Source organism: Calidris pugnax, unplaced genomic scaffold (assembly GCF_001431845.1).
Source record: "Calidris pugnax isolate Ruff unplaced genomic scaffold, ASM143184v1 scaffold24, whole genome shotgun sequence".
Taxonomy (NCBI): domain Eukaryota; kingdom Metazoa; phylum Chordata; class Aves; order Charadriiformes; family Scolopacidae; genus Calidris; species Calidris pugnax.
In genome coordinates this window covers 18,572,670-18,592,795 of record NW_015090922.1, presented here as the reverse complement: position 1 = coordinate 18,592,795, position 20,126 = coordinate 18,572,670, and the positions used below count along the sequence as shown (strand labels likewise).

The window sequence follows — 20,126 nt, the reverse complement described above, 5'->3', positions numbered from 1 at the left end:
TCTGTTCCCCCATTGACCATATTTCTAGTGAAAAGCTGCCTCAGGATATATTTTTGTCCTTACCATATGTTTTTTTATTCGTATGTTCTGCTGAATTAGAAGTTGCACTGAAAGCTGCAAATAACATTGCATGCAAATGTTTTTACATGTAGAAAGTAGAGAAATGTTAATTCTTTGCAGGTAAACACCACAGTTTCTTCTCAACCTTGCTAATCAACCAACAGAAAGTCTTTCTTTTATCTGTTAATCACGTGGTGAATACAAAAGATGCAGGCTTCAGGGAGCCTCTAAATGTAGGGGAAGATTGTAACCTATTAGATCCCCTTAGGTGCAATGCAGTCATGTCAGAAACCAAAGGCTGCCTTAGAATTCTAAATCCTTCATAATCCTGGTACTTCAGTTTAAACTTGTTTTCAGTAGTTCACTCTTCTAGTTTCTTTTCTTGTCTTGTCTTTTTTTTTTTTATAGAATATGGTTTGGTTATTTTGATGTTAATTTTATAAATACTTAAGAATTTTACTATGAGGGTCAAGAAAATTGACTGCTTGTATCATGTGCTCACTCTATTGTTACTGGCTTCTTTAAAGAAGCGTTACTTATTTCTGACTGTTTATTCCATATAAGGTGCACCTCAGCTGTGTGCAACAGAGCACAAGGTAGTTGTCCCCAGGTCATGGTACTGTCACAGACACACCATTGAAGTGCTGACTGACACTATTATCGCAGACGCACTCACCTCACTATCAGTCTAGGTATCCCCGGTCCATCTGGCCAGCCAGATGGTGCCAGAGCATCCCCAGCAGATCCGGCTCTGCACAGAAACAGCCTCAGGAGGAACCAAAAAAAATATGTCCAGCTTTGAGGTATTAGTGAGCAGCACAGTCACCTGCCCAACAGGACTCAGCCCACACCACTTCTGTCCCTGCAGCCTGCCCTTGCTGTCCCACCAAGGGCCAGCCTGGAAGGAGCTGCCTTCACCCTCTTCTGCTGAAGCTGCTTTGTGTTGTGGGAAATAATAAAGCCATGGAGGGGAACCGGAGAAAGAGAGATGACTGTCTCACCCTGTGGTTTGGTTTGCTGCATAGCAGTGAGGAAATCTGGTTTTCAGTCCTGCACTGCTTAGTGCTTGGATATTTTATCCAGTAATTCTGCCTGGCATACCCTGGACAGAAATAACTGACAATGTAGTCAGCAGCAGTGAGCCCCACATTGCATGCACCGAGTGTTTTACTCTGTTATCCCTAATTCATTTGTGCACAATCTGCCTGTCAGTACCAGACTTGTGGTGTGTGTGCATCCTGAAAGGGCGTGATGTAGCTGGGAAGTCCAAAATTTTCTAGAAGTGCCAAACTCAGTGCCTGACGCAAAGAAATATCTAGAATTTCTTGTGCTTTAACAGACTTCTCCAAATTATCATGGTTTAGCTGATCAAGTTGCCAGGTGAAATCCCAGACAAATGGGGATCTCTAAGAAAAGATGGAGGTGCAATAGCCCCTGCTTTAACAATGCTGCTGTTGGACAAGGAGGGTTCCCCTTCTTCCAATGGGTGTCTGCCCACTCACATTGGGAGTTTCTCTTTGTCCGGGCTCCGGTGTTTGTTTTTTCTAAGGAGAGTGGAGCATCCCCATACAATGAATAGTCTTAGGGCTTATGTTCCCAGGCAGGGGATGTGGATCTGAGCACCTTTGGATGGAGAAAAGTGAATCCAGCTTCTCCTGCAATCTCCATGGGGAAAAAAGAGAGAATGGATCAGCAATCCCTCTGCTTTTCACAGTGACACTGCTTAATTTTTGAAAGGTATTGTGCAGTTAAGAATAGGATATGTCTGTGAATACCAGGCAATTCTAATCTTTCGTGGCCTGGAGTAAGGCATTAAAAATCAAAAGGGAGGTTAGATATGGCCCTCATCTTGTTCTGTTGGCTACTTTAGGAGCATCGTTTGCCCACTAGCTTTTGCCATGTCCAACCTAAGGCTTGAAGCCACCACCCTCCTTGCACCAGGCAAGCAACCAGAGCTGCAGTCCTGCATAGCTGAGCATGGTGGCCCTTAGCCCCTTTTGTAGATTTAGCTTCCAGTCACTGCCTCTTGCTAGCACTTAAAAAAAATCCGGCATTTTTGGTGTTATTAGATGTTCAGAGGTCTAGTATGACATTTCTGAGAAGTAATAATGTCCATCTTTTGTATAAATTAGAGATGGGGATCTGCAACACCAAAAGGAGAATTGCAACAATAGGAAATTCTGAGATCAATATAGATGAAAATATATGGGCTCTCCAGAAGTTTTGAGGGGAGGATTTGTAATCTTGAATAAATTCTTTTATATTTTATTGATGGCATTTGCTTTCTTAGAACATGTATTTATCTCTCTTCCTATACACAGAGAGAGAAAACAGAAGATTAATACCTTCTTCTTTTAACAAAATGTTCTGTAAATTGTCTGATAAATCAAAAACCCTTGAAGCATTTATGTTCTTTTATAAATAGAGTAGACTTTGAGAATCATCGATTGCTGTCCCTTTAATATAATCAGTATAACCAACTAATCCATTGACTTAGCTAGACTATTGGCTCTGTTGACTTAGTTTGTGATTTTATGCATTTGTAAATACCAAGACAGTGTTTACGTATAACTGTATGTGGTACAATATTCCCTCATGTTCTCGATAAGATGATAAGTGGTAGCTCAGCAGTCAGCATGACCAGGTAAGAAAAGCAATGTCTGATGGAAGGGAACAAACTGGAACCTCACAGGCTTTCTTTCTCCTACCTTCCTAGTACTTGGGAGATTACTGAAGCAAGCAGCAGGCAGCACTAATAGAATCACAGAATGGTTAGATTTGGAAGGGACCTTAAAGATCATCTAGTTCCAACCACCTCCCACTAGACCAGGTTGCTCAAAGCCCCATCTAACCTGGCCTTGAACAAGTCCAGGGAAGGGACATGCACAACATCTATTCCAGTGTCTCACCATTCTGACAGTAAAGAATTTCTTCCTAATATCTTATCTAAATCTAAAGTTTAAAACCATTACCTGTCATTGTATCGCTACACTCCCTGATAAAGGGTCCCTCCCCATCTTTCCTGTAGGCCCCCTTTAGGCCCTAGAAGGCCACTGTAACACACACTGCTTCAGCCCAGTGTCTGTGTGCATTCTTTGTCGAACTGTTTTCAGCACAACCACCCATTCATGTTGCTCCACCATCCGTTAATTTTTGCTTTGCAAAATCATCCTGCTTTCAACCCACTCCATATGTAAGAAGCACCCTTTGTGTGCATGTCTCACCCCCACCTCTGCTTCTCATTCTCCCCAGCAGCCATCCACGTGAGCACCCTACTCACCGTAGAGCTTTCGCTCATAAAACCCGGACAAATCCACAAGCTGTTCATCTTTACCCCTAGCAACATCCGTCAAGGTGGATAAGTTTTATTCCTGCTCACCCTCCCTCCCTGCTGGCTACTGGGAGACGTAGTGATGTTCGCTGATACTGTCTTTGCCCACATCTGAGAGCATTTGAACAACTGTTCTTCCACATTTGTCCTCCTTTCTGTCTCTGTGGGGAACATCTGTCTGTGCAGACAAGCCTCAGGTTCACTGGTCATGCACAGTGGAGCCAGAACACATGCTGCAGGTGTATACCTTCATCCTCAGCATGGCTTTCTGCAGGGGTCTAATGTTGGAGAGGTTTCTCATCCAAAGACCGAGCTAGCTCAACTTTGCTTAGTATAAAATATCTTGCAATATCAGTGTATATCCTAGTTGTCCAAACATGTAGCTGGAATGGAAAAATTAAATTATTTTTCTGTCAAATCATAATAGCGCAGGAATGTGGCCTACTGTCTGCTTAGTTGAAAAATGTTCAGCTATCTCCCAAAAAGATGTTAAAAGAAATTTAACCAAATGTAAAAAGGAAGTGAAAAGTAGTTATTGACTATCCTAGCACAGTACTGTGGTGTGATATTGCTGGGATTTTACTTATATATAGCTTATCATTCTTGACATTTCAGTAAGATGAAAATAACCCAAAGTCAAATCATGGAACTGGCACTAAGAGCATTAACAGATAAAACAGGTGTTAAAAGTGCTGAAGAAAAGCTGTGTAACATTAGCTCTGTTTTCAGCTCACCTTAACACGCTAATTCACTGTGAAAGGTAGGATGTGGAGACCAATCTATAAAGCAAATTCAAAAACATATTGCCCTTTACTTTCCCTGTGCTATGCTATACAAGTCTTCCTCTCCCAGATGTTTTTCTGAGCAATTTTTGTATCTCAAATATTATGAAAACTAGAATGTATCCTCAATCTTGTTTCCACGAATAACTGAGATTTGGATACTGGGGGGAAAAATGTTGCAGAGTTATTAGTGTTCCCTATTTCTTTATTTTTAGTCCACCTTGTTATAATCTGAAAAGCATATACATTGCATCAAAGAAGTAAAAGCAACTCACGTAGACGTCTGTGAGCTAAATTTTAATGAGAAATATACATCTGCAGGGAAGCGGAGGGGGAACTGTGCCTTTACACAAACAGAATCATTAACAACATAGAAGATCATTTCAGTGTAACTAACGTGACTGCAGGAAGATTATGACAGTTTTTATTAGCCATGAATTCTCCCTCATTTTTCTGTAAATGATTAGTTCTGCAGCCAATTGCAACAAATTAGGGAAGTTATATATTTGGTACTTGAAAAACTGTGAATGCTCAAACTCTCTGTTTCCTTATTTAACAAGTCTGATGTAGCCTGTCCCATGCCACCCAAGCACTTCCTTAAACCACATGCTGCTGCCTTTGCTGCAGCTGTTGTCTGGTGGTGCTCCCACAGAACCAGGAATTTCCCAAGTCTAAATTTTGTTTCCTGCACTAGCTTTTTCTCTTAGAGTGCTTTGAAACATCCTTTCTTTGTTTCCTCATATGGAAAATTATAGCCTTCCTTGTTCTTCTGTGCTGATGTGTTTTTCTAGAAGATTAAATTTATTCTTTCAAAAAGTGCTGTCCATCACTTACCTTCATCATTCAAGATCTTCTCACCATGGGACTGAACAATTTGTGTTCTTCTGGCTCCTCTCTGTGTGCCACATCCTCTCACTGACTTTCAAGCCAAATTTCATATGAAACTTAAAAATAATTCTGATAATATCTGTCCTAGCTCACATTTGCTCATCCTCTCTTTCACAAATTATTGCACTAAGTCAGCACACTGTTAGTGCGCAGGAAGCAATTTGGGTTGTGACCCTGATCCTGTCCTGACTGAATCAATTACAAGATGACCATTGCTTCTATGACACAACATCCAGTATTTCCACATCACTGTTACTGCAGAAGGGATTGCACCTGGTTGCTTTCCAGATAGCTCCTTAAGCTAAGAATAACCTCTATCTTTTACACTTTCTTCTAGGCTATCACTGGGCTACTAGGACTGTCTGGAAATGCATGTGAATCTCCTGTTAGGAGTTGTCTGGTCCAATTCATCATACACAGTTGTTATGTGAAGACCCTTGCAGTCCATATCCATTTTAGGAAACTAACAATTTTCTTGGGATAAATCAGTTATCTACTGTTTCTCTGTTTATTTTGGTAGAGGTTCCAGAGGAGCCAAGAGTGTCAACCTAAGAGGAGATCTCCTAGCAGCCATACAGCTTTTTCAGGCTTTTAGGGACATAGAATGTTCTTGTCCTAGTCTCTTAATGATTGAACTGGTACCATCACTAACCTGCCCTGCCTTGTGCCTAGGAGCCTTATGAGCAGAGTAATAACTCCACTGGTGGGCATTCAGCCAGCTGTCAGAGATGACCTTGTATTAACCTGATGATGGCTTCGTAAGCAAATTCCTTCTTGCTGGGAAACAGCACAGACAATTGTACTTGAAGAATGCGGAGGGTCATTTGTAATCTCTGGGCTGTCCTGGCAGAGCCCATGAACAGTCCGTGGGACCTCTGCCTCCCTTGAGACATCTATAGGCCTCCAGAAACATTTACCATGATATTCTGAAAAGGCAAAGACAGTACTTCTTTACTTGGAAAATAAAAGCGTGAGTTTAACCTGATGTTAATGGAGGATCTGAGTTTTTGGGGTAGGATCACCACAGGCTGCAAAGCCCAGCCTTGCTTTCTATGGAAAGGTAAAGGTGAGACAGGTGACTCATGCAGCTGCTTTCTTCTTTTGTCTGTCTGTGTGTTTGTTTATTTATAGTAGTGGTGCTGCTAGCAATAAAGAAGTAGGCTCTGAATTTATATGACTGAAGTGGAGAGGAGTGTTGGCTCAGGCCCACTGAAAAGAGTTTTACACTATGTAGTGCTGATGTTCCCAGAGGACAATGCTAGAATTTCCCATCTAGTGCTTCTTAATTTCCCTGTATGGTAGTACACAAAAAGACAATGGCAATACAGCATTTAACCTGAAGATGGAAGTCTTTTCTTTGTATCTGGATCATCGGGTGGTACGAGCTACATGCTACATTCATTCTTTTATGGGTGGACAGGAGAGACATGAAACCTGCCATGGTCTCATCAACCCAGACCTAGAAAGGAGGTGCTCCAAAGCACGTGGAGATGAGGTACTTGAAGTGAGATTCTAATTTGATGAGGCTGTGTAAGGCAATTCTGAAAGAAATTTCTGTCTATTTGTTAAAAAATGATGTGACCTTGGTGGGGTTGTTGCATTCATCACCCTGCTCATTGACAGGGGCATGTACTAGTACAAATATAAATTGTGACCTGAGAGGGCTACAAGTCTAATGGCTAAAAGTTAGCCCAAATTCAGTATAAGCTGAATCACACTTGATTAACTCAGTATATAAACCTAAAATAACTACAAGCAAACAAGTAGCCTTATTCTGGATTCCCTAACATTACCAAAGCCAAAATCTGAGCTGTATATTTAGCTATATAGTATAGTTAGTATAACTATATATCAGTACATACAATTGTATAGCTTAAATATTGCATCCATATTTTTCCTATCTTTAAAATATATGCCATCAACAGAAAGGTTCAATCACTTGGTAAATGCAAAACACTGTGTGATCGTCTCACTTAATGGCATAAGCTATCTAATTCTGTAGCATATCAGTTCTCATTGTTTATTAGTAAATGAAGTACTGTTTGTGTCAGAGACCTATAATAGCCTGGGTTACTGTAATCACCTCCAAGCAGAGCTACCCTTGAAGCTTGCTGAGACATTTTAGAAGGCAGAATGCAACCATAGCGCAGCAGTGCGGCATGAGCAAAAGATTCGTGTTGTGGAAATTGTGGTAAATTATAAGTCTTTTTTACTTCCTGTCTTATAGTAAATCTTAGAGAAACAATTTGAGTGCTTTAGGAGAGCTGGAGTGCATTGGGAGTTTTATGTAGTCTCCTGACTGATTTTGATTACAAACCTTGTTAGTTCTTCCAATTGAAAGAAAAGTTACTGTAAGCATAAATAATCCAGTTAACAAATTATAGATATATTGGAGGTATGGGAGAATAATGTTGTCATTAGACTCAAGTGGAATATTTTCTCACTTACTGCAAACTTCAAGAACTTGTTAAATTTTAAAACATGTTGAATTCAAAGGTGCCTACAATTGTTTTTCCAAGCGTATTTGTTAAATATTGATTAGGTGCTTTTTTATCTCTTGAGGTTGAAGGAGGCTTATTGCCAGTATCTGTTTACATAATGATCTTGGGCTAATCTGATCTGTATTCAAAGAAATATTCTGAGAGAACTTGTCATGGTGACTTTAAGTATATGCAGTGTAAAAATAATCACTGTTAAAAGTTTTTCTTTACATATTCATTAGCTCATCTTTAATAGAGGAGAAAGATAGGTCGTGGTGGTTCTGAGGGGAAGGAAATTCACTTCAGGCAATTGCAACAAATTCGCCATTGGCCAGAGGAGGGAGCAATGCAGCCGCGCTGGCTGTGAGATTGATGTTTCAGCCTCAACTGAAACGTTATAGCTGCTCTGGCAATATGTTTTTGTGCCATTAAACCTTGATTAATCCAATAATGAGAACAGTAGGCTATATTTTACTCTATCTCCTTTAAAGACAACACTCATGAATTCAGTAGGGATGCATAAGTATTAAAGCTAATAAAAGTTGGGGCACACCCAAGCTCGTAGCTAAAAATTTGATGGTGCACTGGGGATGCCTGACGCTCCCTGTGTTGCAGCAAAGCTTAAGAAATAAATTTGCATGCGCTAGGAGCTTTGTTTATTGTCGGTTGTAAATAGTGCACCACGAACATTAGCGAGATTTAAAATCAGGCACAAGTACAAAGCAGAAAAAAACACGGACTTTTCTTCAATTATATCTTAGCTTCCAGGCAACATAAAGATAATGAGCAAGTTCTGTGAGTATCGATATAGCCAAGGGAGTAATATTGGTATAACATTGAGAGAAAAGCTTCTAAAAATGCTAATCTACTCCTGTTTCTTAATTGGCGAAGAGGAAAGCTGGTGGATCAAAATTACCATGCAATCAACTTTGTGTTTATGTCAGAATTCACTATTGTCTATTAGCACTGCTGCTAGTTGATCATAATTAATGATAGGAAGGACAAAATTGCATTACTTAAAATGGCGGAAATAATATGACTGTGGAAGGGAGGAGCTGGCTGGGGGTGGGATAAAACAAGGAAAACCAGAACCAGGAAGGGGAAGAGCATCGATCTTCCAAAGTAATTAAATGTTATGTATTTCCTTGGCTGTCATTCCATATATCTTTAAAGATGCAGAAAATATCATGGTTTTGTTCCCTGTTCATATTAATATCTCTGCCTATAGAAATTGGGACTGTGCTAAAGCAGTTTTTTCTGTTGCGAACTACTTTGGGTTCCAAGCAGTTGCTTTGGTTGTTACCTACAGTCAGTGTTGTCTGTTCAGGAGTATAAAAAGTAGCAGAGATCTTTCTTCCGTATCCAGTAGGTGTGTGCTTGAAATAGGTTGGCTACAGCTGGAGTAAGATGCTTCGTTTTCTTCTGAAGACATATGTCTAAGTGACACCAATATAAATGTATTGCAGAATTGATAGAGTTGCTGGGAAATGGCGCGTGCGTAGCTAGGCTGAAGGGCCGGCTCATCACCAATAGAAGTTTGGCAGGGATGATACTGGTTTGAGGATTCTGCTCCCAAAGCAGCCCTAACCCTGTTGGATACTCTCTCTTGTTTTAATGTTCCAGACACCATGGTCTCTGTATGGGCTGTTCTGCAGCTTGAGACCCACCTCAGTCACCTCCTTTATTCCTTTCATCTTGGCATTCTTGTTATCCCCAGATCTCCCTCTCCTCCTTGGCATTTCACCCTCTCACCTGTTCCTAAGCCATGGAGCCTATGGCTAGCACAGGGGCTACTAGCACAGCCACCCACAGGAGACTGCTGCTCCTTTAACTACTTATTAACCCTTTGTAACCCTGTGGCCCTGTTCAAATCTCTGACGCTAGCCCCCATGCTAGCAGAAGCCACAGTACTTTGATCTGCTGAAATGCTATTATGAAATAGTATGAAAACAAGACGTGGTGCTGACAATGGCTCAGTCCTATGAACTGTATTGACTCAGGTGAAACTGCATTTTTTTTTTAGCAAGGCACCACTCCAAAGAAAACATTTTGGCTTGTTCTTTCTTATGGTGACAGACTTTCATCTTAAATGGTAAAGGGCAAGAGTGTATTTTTAGACCCACTTTCCTCCCTTCTGAGCGTGCTCAAGGGCTGTTTGAACTGATCACTTAATATAATTGTCTCTCTTTGGTTTGATGTCAGGGAAGGGGGATGGGAGAATAATGGCTACCTCTGCAGGTGATAAAACATACACTGATGTATTTCAGAAAAACTCAACCACTTTCAGCGTAGGAGGGCTGTGATACACACTAAGAAGCCTGTCCTACTACTTTAGTATGCAATCTCATAGGTCTTTAAAATTAATTTCAAAGTGTTTATTTGCATCATTGCTGAAACATTGTTTCCATTCTAATCTATTAACTAGTGCAGTTGCTGAAGCTTATGCAGCCTGGTTTCTCAGTAGTCCTTGGCCACGCTGTTTTCTGCATCTGTGGAGCATTGTTAGAGCAAATGGAGAAGTGGCAGCTGTTTGCATCAATAAGGCTAATGAAATGCAGAGCACATTTGCATATTCAGGTATTTCACCAATCTCCACAGCACGGAGCAGGCCAAATTCAGCCAAGTGCAGCTTCTAGGAAGTAGCTGTGGCATCCAAGGAAGTCTGATTTTTGGTGTAAATGTGGTTGCATTTATATACCAAGCATGAGCTGATTGTAAGAGGAGCACAGGTGGATATAGATTGTTGTGGTACCAAGTCATGCATGCATTTAAGATGTGGCATGTAAGAAGTAAGTAGTCAATATAAGGGTGTTGGCAGCAAGAAAAACCACCAGTGAAAGAAATGATGAAGCAGCCCTTTCCTAACCCTTCACCCAATTTAATTTATACAATCTGCCATGCTCTCAGCTTTAAGGCTGGATTGAAGCCCCAGATTCAGTGCTGGGATAAACTGAATTCCACGGGAGTAGTGCCCATTCGCACAAAGGCAGAGTTTGTTCCTGTAGAATAATGATGTGCCTTGCCGCTGATAATTTTGCCACTTGAATGCCAAGTTGCAGTCCAGAGACACTTGCTTAATAGTCCAGCTTCACTCGGTGTAAAACTGGCACCTCCAAGAGTTGTTCTGCTCTGGCCAGTTTGGTACATCATTGCAAGTTTTTTGAAAAGGGACTGCCTTCAGCGTTTTGCCTGGATCATTTCCCAGTCATACAGTGCTCCCTAGCAGATGGCTACATCCCTCTCCGCCACAGTCAGCAGCGGCTTCCTTCCTATACCCATCAGTGAAACTTGCAGAGTTGTCACCGTCCTGTGTGTCTATTGCTGAGACACTGACGTCAGTGGGAGCCCGCACAGCCGTGTGGATCTGCCTGCGTCAGTCAGAGGTGCTGAGGATCAGGGCTTAATCATAGCAGGCAATCAGTAGCACCAACACTGAGACTCAATCTGTCAGAACGATTTAGCCTTGGATGGTTTTATTTAATTTTTTTAAAAGCTTTTCTTATTCAGCCAAGCCCACTGTTTCCTACCTTCTTCCCTCTTTGGCCTGAATTTCATGGGTTCAGTTTGCCTGTTTGTTCTGCCTAAGTGGGGCAGCTGCATCCAGTGCATTTTTGCCTATTCAGGGCTTTTCTTCTTTTTGGTTCAACCTTCATTTGACAAGTGATTTTTGGGAACCATAGATGTGAGTGTATGTTTGCTTGTTTATTTTATGTATGCGACAGAACACTTATATAAGTTTACTGATCCTAAAGAAGATAACTGCCCCTGACATTTTATATTTCCTGGCTAGTTGGGTTTCTGGAAAAACTTTGGAGAGCATTGACATGAAAGTGACAGGAGCAATTCCTGTTATTCTTTTCCCCTTGAGCTCTCCCCAGTAAAAGAACATCACTGCTTTGTTTTTCAGGTTGATGGCTTCCTGACACTTCTCTTTGGCCTGGCTAGCATTAACACCCTTACAGTAATCAGTGTGACTCGCTACATCAAGGGCTGCCATCCTGAGAGAGGTAAGAAATAAAGGCAGGTACAGCTCTGCCTTCACTGAACCCAGTGCAAAACTTTTCTTTCAGTTGCAGGCTGAAGTTGATAATTTATATCAAATATAAATTAGATGCATTGGAAACCAGAACACAAAGTAGTCATTTACATTACAAACATGTTTGAATAGGGTTTCAGGGTTAACCCCAATAAAAGCCAAATTATTACTAGTACACTTTGGTCACCATGGGTTAAATTCCCCTTTGTGCCAAAGACACCACAGGTCCTGCTGACCCTCTGTGTTCTTCAAAATGCAACTTAAATGGCTCCCAAGTGATGCGTGTCTGGATCACACTGTAAGCAACAAATTACATCTTCTATGAGATGATTTTTGGGAAGTTTCCAGTCACTAATAAGATCCTTGGTTCAGAAAGCTGTCCTACATACAAATATTTTCACTCTTCTGGGTGTTTTGCCAGGGTTTGCACACAGCAGGCATCAAGGACTGGTTTAGATGGCACTGGGAACATTCAGTTTGCACATCTTGCCTCCAGCTTTTGTAGCACTGCGCAGCCTCCCATCCCCACATGCCTCTCCGGCCTCCCCTCCCTGGACAGTTTCACACCACAGGAGATTAAAATTACTCCTACCATCCCCAGACATTACTATGACCTGACTCTGCCCAGATAGTCCCTGTCCCCTGCTTGTGTCCCAGATCTGCAAAGCATCATCACCACAGCCTCACACTCACACTTCTTCCTTCTCTATTGCCCTGTTGATCTGTAACTGAATATCTCAAACAACCACTCCTCATTACTCTCTCCAGTGCTAGAAACCTTTTAATAACCGCTCCCTGTTTTTTTGAATTTCATTTTTATTAACCTTTGGTATAAATGCCTCTCTAAAGGCATATGAGTGTTACACCGTAGAAATCTGGTCTGAAATCCTTTACGTGTTTCCTGCTCTGTGAAACCCTCATCAGCAAGTCTGTATCTACTTGCCATCATCTGCCCCTTTTCCTTTATGCCTCTTTACATCACCACACTCACCCCAGGCACTCCCTTTCCCAGGAGCAGTAGAAACCTTTCCTTACCGTTCATCCTGGATCTCCTGCCTACTGAAAACTTTGACTTCCAGTGAGAACCTTATGTACTCTCTCTTCTTTATCCCTATACTTCCCATAAATTCTCCCTAGTCTTCCTTTCACCCATCCTTAGCTAATGTATTATCAATTTTCATGTCTTTGTTGTAACTTGCTTGAATCACCTTACAAGCGGGAACTTCTTAGTGTCCACAGGTAAAGTGTGCACAAATACACTGAATATATCATACGAGTTTTTCTCTCTAATAGCATGAGTAGTGTTAGCTGTGAAAAGAACTTCTGCAGGGTGGTCTTTGTTCCACAGGAAGTTCCTGCAGTTTGTTGTAATGATGTACTTGTTGAAGTTAATTTTCAACACAAACTGCTGTTGGAGCTGCTGGAATTTGGCTGTTATGTATTCTATATCTTATATTCATTGCAAATTATTAAGTCATATTTAAAACCTACATTTCTCTTTTGCAAAGCTATATCACGCCACCTTCTAAGGGCGTGCATAATTTGTGTTTGCCTCTTGAGGAAATCTGAGCAAGTACACAGTACAACTTTACAGAAACGTTGAGGAACAGAGATTGGTGGATGCCTAAGTATTTTCCATGTAAGCGAAGAAATAACCACAAAGTATGGCAACAGCAGAACAGATTAAATAATTTATATTGAATGGCTAATGTTGTTTTAGCATCTAATGTATTTCCTGCTTTTTAACAGGGAAAACCTTGACGTGAATAAGAAAAACCTCTGAATTTAGACATATCTTGTTTGTTTCTATGTGAAGCTTAAAATACAACCAGTTCCTGCTTTTTACAAAATTGCAAAACATGTCTGTTGTAGGATTTGCCAGCTCTGCAGTGCTCAATACACACATTGTCTCCTGCTTAAAAGCCATGCATTTCCACTGTTCACAAATAGTCTTGAACACAAGCCTGACAGATGATTTCAAAATTAAGCTTTTCTTATGAATATGCATTTTTTGGTCTTAATATTTTTTTAAATAGCTGTATTTTCCTTATGAGCTGTTAGTATAGGAGTGCATTTAGATTTCAGAGATATGTTTGCCTTTCTAGATATTACTTTCTGACTAAACCATGCTATTGCAGGTCACTGCATCAGCAACAGCAGTATGACAGTGGCGCTGGTTCTCATTTGGATAGCAGCTTTCTTCTGGTCAGCAGCTCCATTACTTGGCTGGGGCAGTTATACAGGTAACAGGTATCTTTCGGTTGTACTTATTTGGCACCTCTCCACTTAACTGAACAAAGATACTTACATTTCTTTCTTGCTGTTTGTGATAAACAAGGCTGATTATCAGTGGAACTGAGAAAATCATTCATCATGCATGACGTTTGTGCAGAGTGTTGCCCGCTTTGGTATCAGCTATAAAGAGATTTTTTTGAAGATATCTCAGGAAAGACTTGGACCAAGTGCATATTACCTATGAAAAAAGAGAGGCCAGAAATATTTGGCATGATTAAGCAATGAGATAAAGGAAACTATTAAAAGACATCCTTCAAAAACTGTCAAGATTAGGAAGCTAGAAAATAACACAAGTTCCAGCAAGTTAAACCTGAAACTATAATAAGACAAGCCAGAAAGATTTGGTGAAACAGTTTGTTGAAAATATGAAAACTTAACATAGTAAAGGAATAAAAAGATGTCAGGAGTGATTAGGGTGCAAGATAAGGCCATAGCAAAAAAGGAGGCGGGGGGAAGGCAAAAATTTTAGTATGAACACCATGGTAATTCAATGGCTAAGGGATACTCCCACATCAGAAAATTGCTTCCTGGGGAGAAGTTGAAGAAATTGTCTCAAATTAAGTCTCTAAAAATTGAATGAAATTAATCTCTGGGAAAAATGATAATGATACAAGAGTCTTAACAACTGAAATCATGTGACTGAAATTGTCCAGCAGTTATCTGCCTGCATTGTGTAGGCATCTTCATCCTTTGAGAAGTCATTAAATCTAGGAAGCAGCTATGTGAATATATCCTCTTACTGATTGAATACATAAACCTTGAGGTATCTCTGGACCCCTGAAGTGTGGGTGTGAGAAAAGCATACGTTTCCATTCCATCTCTAGTGGGAGGTGTCCCTGCCCATGGCAGGGGGCAGGAACAAGATGATCTTTAAGGTCCGTTCCAACCTAAACCATTCTATGATTGGTTAAACCTATCCTTCCCAAACTAAAATGTTACCAGGATAGTAGGCTCAGTGGATGTTTTGGCTGAGACTGTTTATTAGACTGTTCTAATTTTATGTTATATTTTTGTACTCTGGATATGTCAAAAACCTGGCAGGGTTAGACTGGTCACTTTCGGTTTATCTTCTGGTGATCTGTGTTTTCTTTTTTCATTAATCTTACTAGTTTTCATTTGTAGAAGTGTTTCTGATGCCCTTTTTGGCCTTAAACTGGAGCCAGGGACTTCTTGGGCATCACTGTCTTGTCAGGGCATCCATGTGCCTCCATGGATCCTGTTTGTCCTTTGGATTTAATTCCTTGACAGTGGTCTTCAAGACCACTTTTCCCTACTGAGAGACACAATGGCTTCAGGTTCCTGGGCTATCTGATTCTAAAAACATTTCCATTGAGGACACCTGCGGAGAGGTGGGAGCCCAGAAATGGCAAGTCTGGGAGCAGACAGCCGGTGCCAGCAGACCACAGCACATTACACGTGGCTGACTTGGTCCTCTTGCTTCCACACAGCAGATGCAGGAGTCCCCGGGGCCCTGCTGAGTTTTGGAAATGCTACTTGCTAATGTCTCTGCAGAAAGGGGAAACACATCTCTGAATTCTGACTCACAGAAAATCTACAGGATTTTCTTTTCATGTCATCTGGAAGCTGCTTGCTTTTTTCAGTCAAAAGTTTTCACAATGCAGAAACCTGACATTAAGCCAGATATTATGGTTATATTTTGAATCTTGGGGTCTACTCAAGAAAAACGTGAAGGAGACAAAAATCTGTTTCTATTACTGAACACATCCAGATAGCAACACCTAGAGCTTTTGGTGTTAAAAATACTGAGGTCTTTTTGATGAGAATCATAAAAGAGATTTAAATCTTTTGCTTCTTTAATTCATCCTGTCTAAACCTCCTACCACCTGTGAGGAATTAAGAGAGATTTTTTTCTTCAGAATTATTACTGGATGTCAGAGAGAGATCTGTTGCTAAATCATGCAGTCTTCACCTGTATTGTATCTCCAGGGCTTGTTAATACTTGACTTACATAATTTTGGTTCATGCTTCATTTATTTATAATTCAATTTGCTGCCATAGCTGCCAGAAAAAAATGCTTTTTTCCACCTAAAAAGAAAAATCAATAATTCACAATCTGTACAAAACCTCTAATGCTATTGAACTCAATTTTTATATCAGGATACGTTTGCAAACACATCAGATGGTGTAAAGAAGTCAGCTGTTATTCATAAAAGTATTTAAGCAGAGACTGCACCTTATTCCCACTGCCTTTTCCCTTAAGTACCTGATCAGCAAGTGTCCTTCTGTAAATCCCACTGGCTGCAATCCACCCAGCTTCATTTTTAAGAGCCTCCAGGTCCTTTGTAGTTGCAGCTCTGTACGCTTCCCATTTAATAAAATGTCTCATTATCTAAGTACTTATATGTTTCATCTTCCCATAATCTTTATTATTAGCTATATCAATTTGCTTTCATGGCTCTCAATACAATAAAAATTTAATTGCCTTTTTGTTTCTATTTAAAACCCCTCGCTATTTTTATTTCCTACTTTGCTTTATAAGTAGTGAGTTTTTACATCTGGCATATTGTGTCTTCACAATTGTTTGTTATGCTGTTACGTGCTCATCTTAGGAAGTTAATATGTAGAAGATCATGACATAAGAGTAGTTAACACTCAAAAATCTCAAACCTACTGAATGAATGCCCTTTTTATCTTTCTAATAAAGTATAACAACTTCCTGTTCAGAAATAACAGTTTGTGCATTATGGATGTACACTGGAAATCTTAACTGGACAGCATGGTAATACACATTAAAACTTGATACAGTCTAGCTGGTCTTGAAAAACTGTTTATGTAGGAAATTGATGTCACAACTCATTAAATCAGAACAATCAATCTGTTCTTTAGTGCTTAGAAGAAGAAAAATGCAGCATTTGAACTGAATTTGTTCTAAAAATGCTAACCAACTTATTTTTGCTTTCCAGATCGCATGTATGGCACGTGTGAGATAGACTGGGCAAAAGCCAACTTCTCTACAATCTACAAGTCCTACATTGTCTCCATTTTTATCTGTTGTTTTTTCCTACCTGTGTCAGTCATGGTCTTCTCATATGTGTCAATTATCAATACTGTCAAGCTAAGCCATGCGTTAACAGGACTGGGGGATCCCACAGACAGACAGAGGAGAATGGAGCGGGACGTCACCAGGGTGAGTTTGGGTTTCTCATTGTGTGGGATTTATCTCAATGAAATCTGTCTTTCCAAAAATTGGTCCCGACTAGACTAGAAGAGAACAAAACAAATCAGTCACGTTTTATTTCTCTATAATCTCTAGTGACAGAGTCTGAACTCAGTGAAGAATATGAGGATTGTTTAAAACTCCTACCCCCATTAGTTGGCTAATATTGGTGCTACATCACATGTGAAAAATAATTTAAATATAATTGGAATGGGTTATACCATACAAAAACAAAAGTTTGGTTTGGCATAAATTCTTTTCTTTCAGAAGTTACATTACTTCTGAGCATACACAGAAGTTACAGTGGAGATCTCAATTTACTTACTGTTGATTTAATTCTACCAGAACCCCCCTTAATTCATATAAACATACAGGGGACTGTAGCTATTTTCATTCCTTTAGATGAGGCATTGCTCAAGCACACCACCATGCCAAAATTAGATATATTGCTTCTAGGACTGCCTGGCCCCATCAATGCTAACCGTTTGCTTGCCCGTACTCTGCTGTGAGCCATACCCTCAGGACAATCTGATGTTTCCCTTCCAGCCAAGTGTTTAAGCTGCTTCCCTGATGTGGAATTAAGATTTAAGAATAGTTCTAAGACTATTCTTCTGCTATCTTTTAGGTTTCCATTGTCATTTGCACAGCCTTCATTATTGCGTGGTCACCATATGCTGTCATCTCTATATGGTCTGCCTTTGGTCACCCTGTACCCAATCTTACCAGCATCCTTGCCAGTTTGTTTGCTAAGTCTGCCAGCTTCTACAATCCCATTATCTACTTTGGAATGAGCTCCAAATTTCGGAGGGACATTTTCATCTTGTTCCATTGTGCCAAGGAAGTCAAGGACCCTGTGAAGCTCAAACGTTTCAAAAACCTCAAGCAAAAACAACAGGAGCCTTCTCAGAAAGAAGAGAAGTATGCAGGAGAAACGCACCCTGCACCAAGCCCTGATTCTGGGGTGGGAAGTCCAACCAATACCCCACCTCCAGCAAACAAGGAAGTGTGTTTTGGTATTCTTGATACACCGTCTAATAACCCTGATATTGAATGTGATAGACTGTAAGTTTTGTGGCCACTTAACACACGCACCCGCTTTGTGTTCAGGAAGACTCTCTTCAGATCAGTGCTTGGGTGATTTCCTAATTCCCAGTCCATCTGTTTCTTGCTATAGCAGTGATGACTATACAGCTCAAGCAAATCAGATGGTAAAGTGATATTTTCCTTCTATGTAGGTACAAAAAGCTATGAAGCACATTACATTGTGGGCAGCACAGCCAGTGCCAGAAACATTTGATTTTCACATGAATGCAGGAAACGAAAGACAGACTTGTGAAGAGCAGGCATTAGCTAACAAAAATAACTAATATGTTCCTAACCAATTTTTATTAATTAGGAGATTAAATTTCAAAATACATTTTTTGCTCTTCAGCACTCCCAGCCGCAGAGGATCATTTTTGCTCCGTGGTGCTATAGGAGAAGGTGGGCCCTGCTGAGACAGCCGTGAAGCTGCTGCAGCTCCAGCAGCCAGGAGTCGGTAGGCAAAACTTTGTGCTCCCCAAGGGGTGCCCACCACCTGAGCCCTGTGCCTGCATGGGTGTGTGTCTGATTGCCTGTGCCTGACTCTGCCTGTGTCTATGCAGGTGCTAGGAGTTGTAGATCCTGGCATTTGCTAGTTGCTGTCATCTGAACAGTGGCTTCATACTTGTCCTTGTTGGTCAGCAGAATTATTTCCACCTTCCCCAAAATTCCCAGTGAGCCAGGCCTGGCTGTAGCATTCAGATTCAGGAAAGCTTGCCTTTAATTTTTCTGATCTGTCTCCAAAGTGGTTGTTCTTCTACTGACTATTAATGTGGAGCAAGAGATGTTGTACGGGCAAAGAAACCAAAAATTACACTTAGGTTTTGAGAGTATTGATGAAGTGTGGCATCAGAGCTATTTACAAAATAATCCAACACTTCACTGCTGCTTCTAAAGAAAGTTTTTGTACCTGCCTATGGGTAAAAAATGACTTTTAGGTAAATGTAACTAAGTAGCAATTAAGGATAGTGATTTCAATAGCTAGACTGTAGACTTAAATGAGTAGCAAGTCTATCAGATATTACAATATCCAGTTATTCCACCAAGTTTATTTTACAGATTGAAAGTGAGGAGATATATCTTCATAATTCCCCATCTTGGACATTAACTACCTACCCAGAGACTTCTGCACAAATGTCTCTGTATTAGCTGTGGAAATTGTGGGTTCATTTAGTGCCGTTTACAAATTAAACAAGGGCGAAAAAAAAAAAAGAAGAAAAAAAACCCCAACAGCAATGGTTGCTAACCTCACTGCTACTTATGACTTTTTGCAATCTCACTGTCTGGGTTTGCTAAAATGTAGTTGTTTTGCAAAAGTATACTTTTCCAGATGTGTTTCTTGGGAAAGTTACAAAGAGCATCCGCCTTCATTTCCCCCATTACTCTATTTGTTTTGAGAAAATCACCTGTGTTTTGAAGTTAAAAACAAATAAACATTATAAGCAACAGTGGTGAACTGTGTTTTCTTTCATGGCCCCAGATCTGAACTACAAGAGTATTCATTTTTGTGGAAAATCTTGGGATATGGGTGCTATTTCATTACCATAAATAATTAAAAGCAAATAAGTAAACAGTTTTCTTCCAGATAAAAGTGCATGCCATAGGTGCAGAAACAGATGAAATAATTTAGGGCAAAATCCTGTCCCAGCTGGATGAAGCCAGGCTGGGCTAGCCATACCTAGGGCCCGGTTTTGAAAGCTTCTAAGTGTAACACAAAATCCAGCTTGGTAACCCTGCTGGGCTGAGCCTTCTCACTGCTGAAAGCTTAGGTTTTCCTGCAAAGAAAGAGGAGTGCCATGTATCCCCATTGGATGCGGTTCTTGGAAGTCCCTGCAACCACAGGTGTGCCAGACACCTGCTCATAGAGCCTCCATGGCCATAAATGCCAGACTAGCTTTTAATGTGTATTTCTGTTAATTTAATGCTAAGTAGGGAAAATTCTTGCCCTGCAGTGTCACAGCAGTGCTGCTGGTCTGCAGGATTCAGACTCTGACAC

At 40.5% G+C, this 20,126-nt stretch overlaps 1 protein-coding gene across 1 annotated transcript in view; it reads left to right on the top strand.

The window, feature by feature from the left end:
* The window catches only part of LOC106892911 (visual pigment-like receptor peropsin), a 28,696-nt gene extending 9,241 nt beyond the window's left edge, over positions 1–19,455 (top strand). The window contains exons 3-6 of the mRNA XM_014950481.1: positions 11,449–11,548; positions 13,716–13,820; positions 16,797–17,020; positions 17,676–19,455. Of these exons, the coding sequence (XP_014805967.1) occupies positions 11,449–11,548; positions 13,716–13,820; positions 16,797–17,020; positions 17,676–18,116 (870 nt within the window). The 3' untranslated portion in view covers positions 18,117–19,455. The remainder of the gene's footprint in view (positions 1–11,448; positions 11,549–13,715; positions 13,821–16,796; positions 17,021–17,675) is intronic.
* Positions 19,456–20,126: the final 671 nt, after the last annotated feature.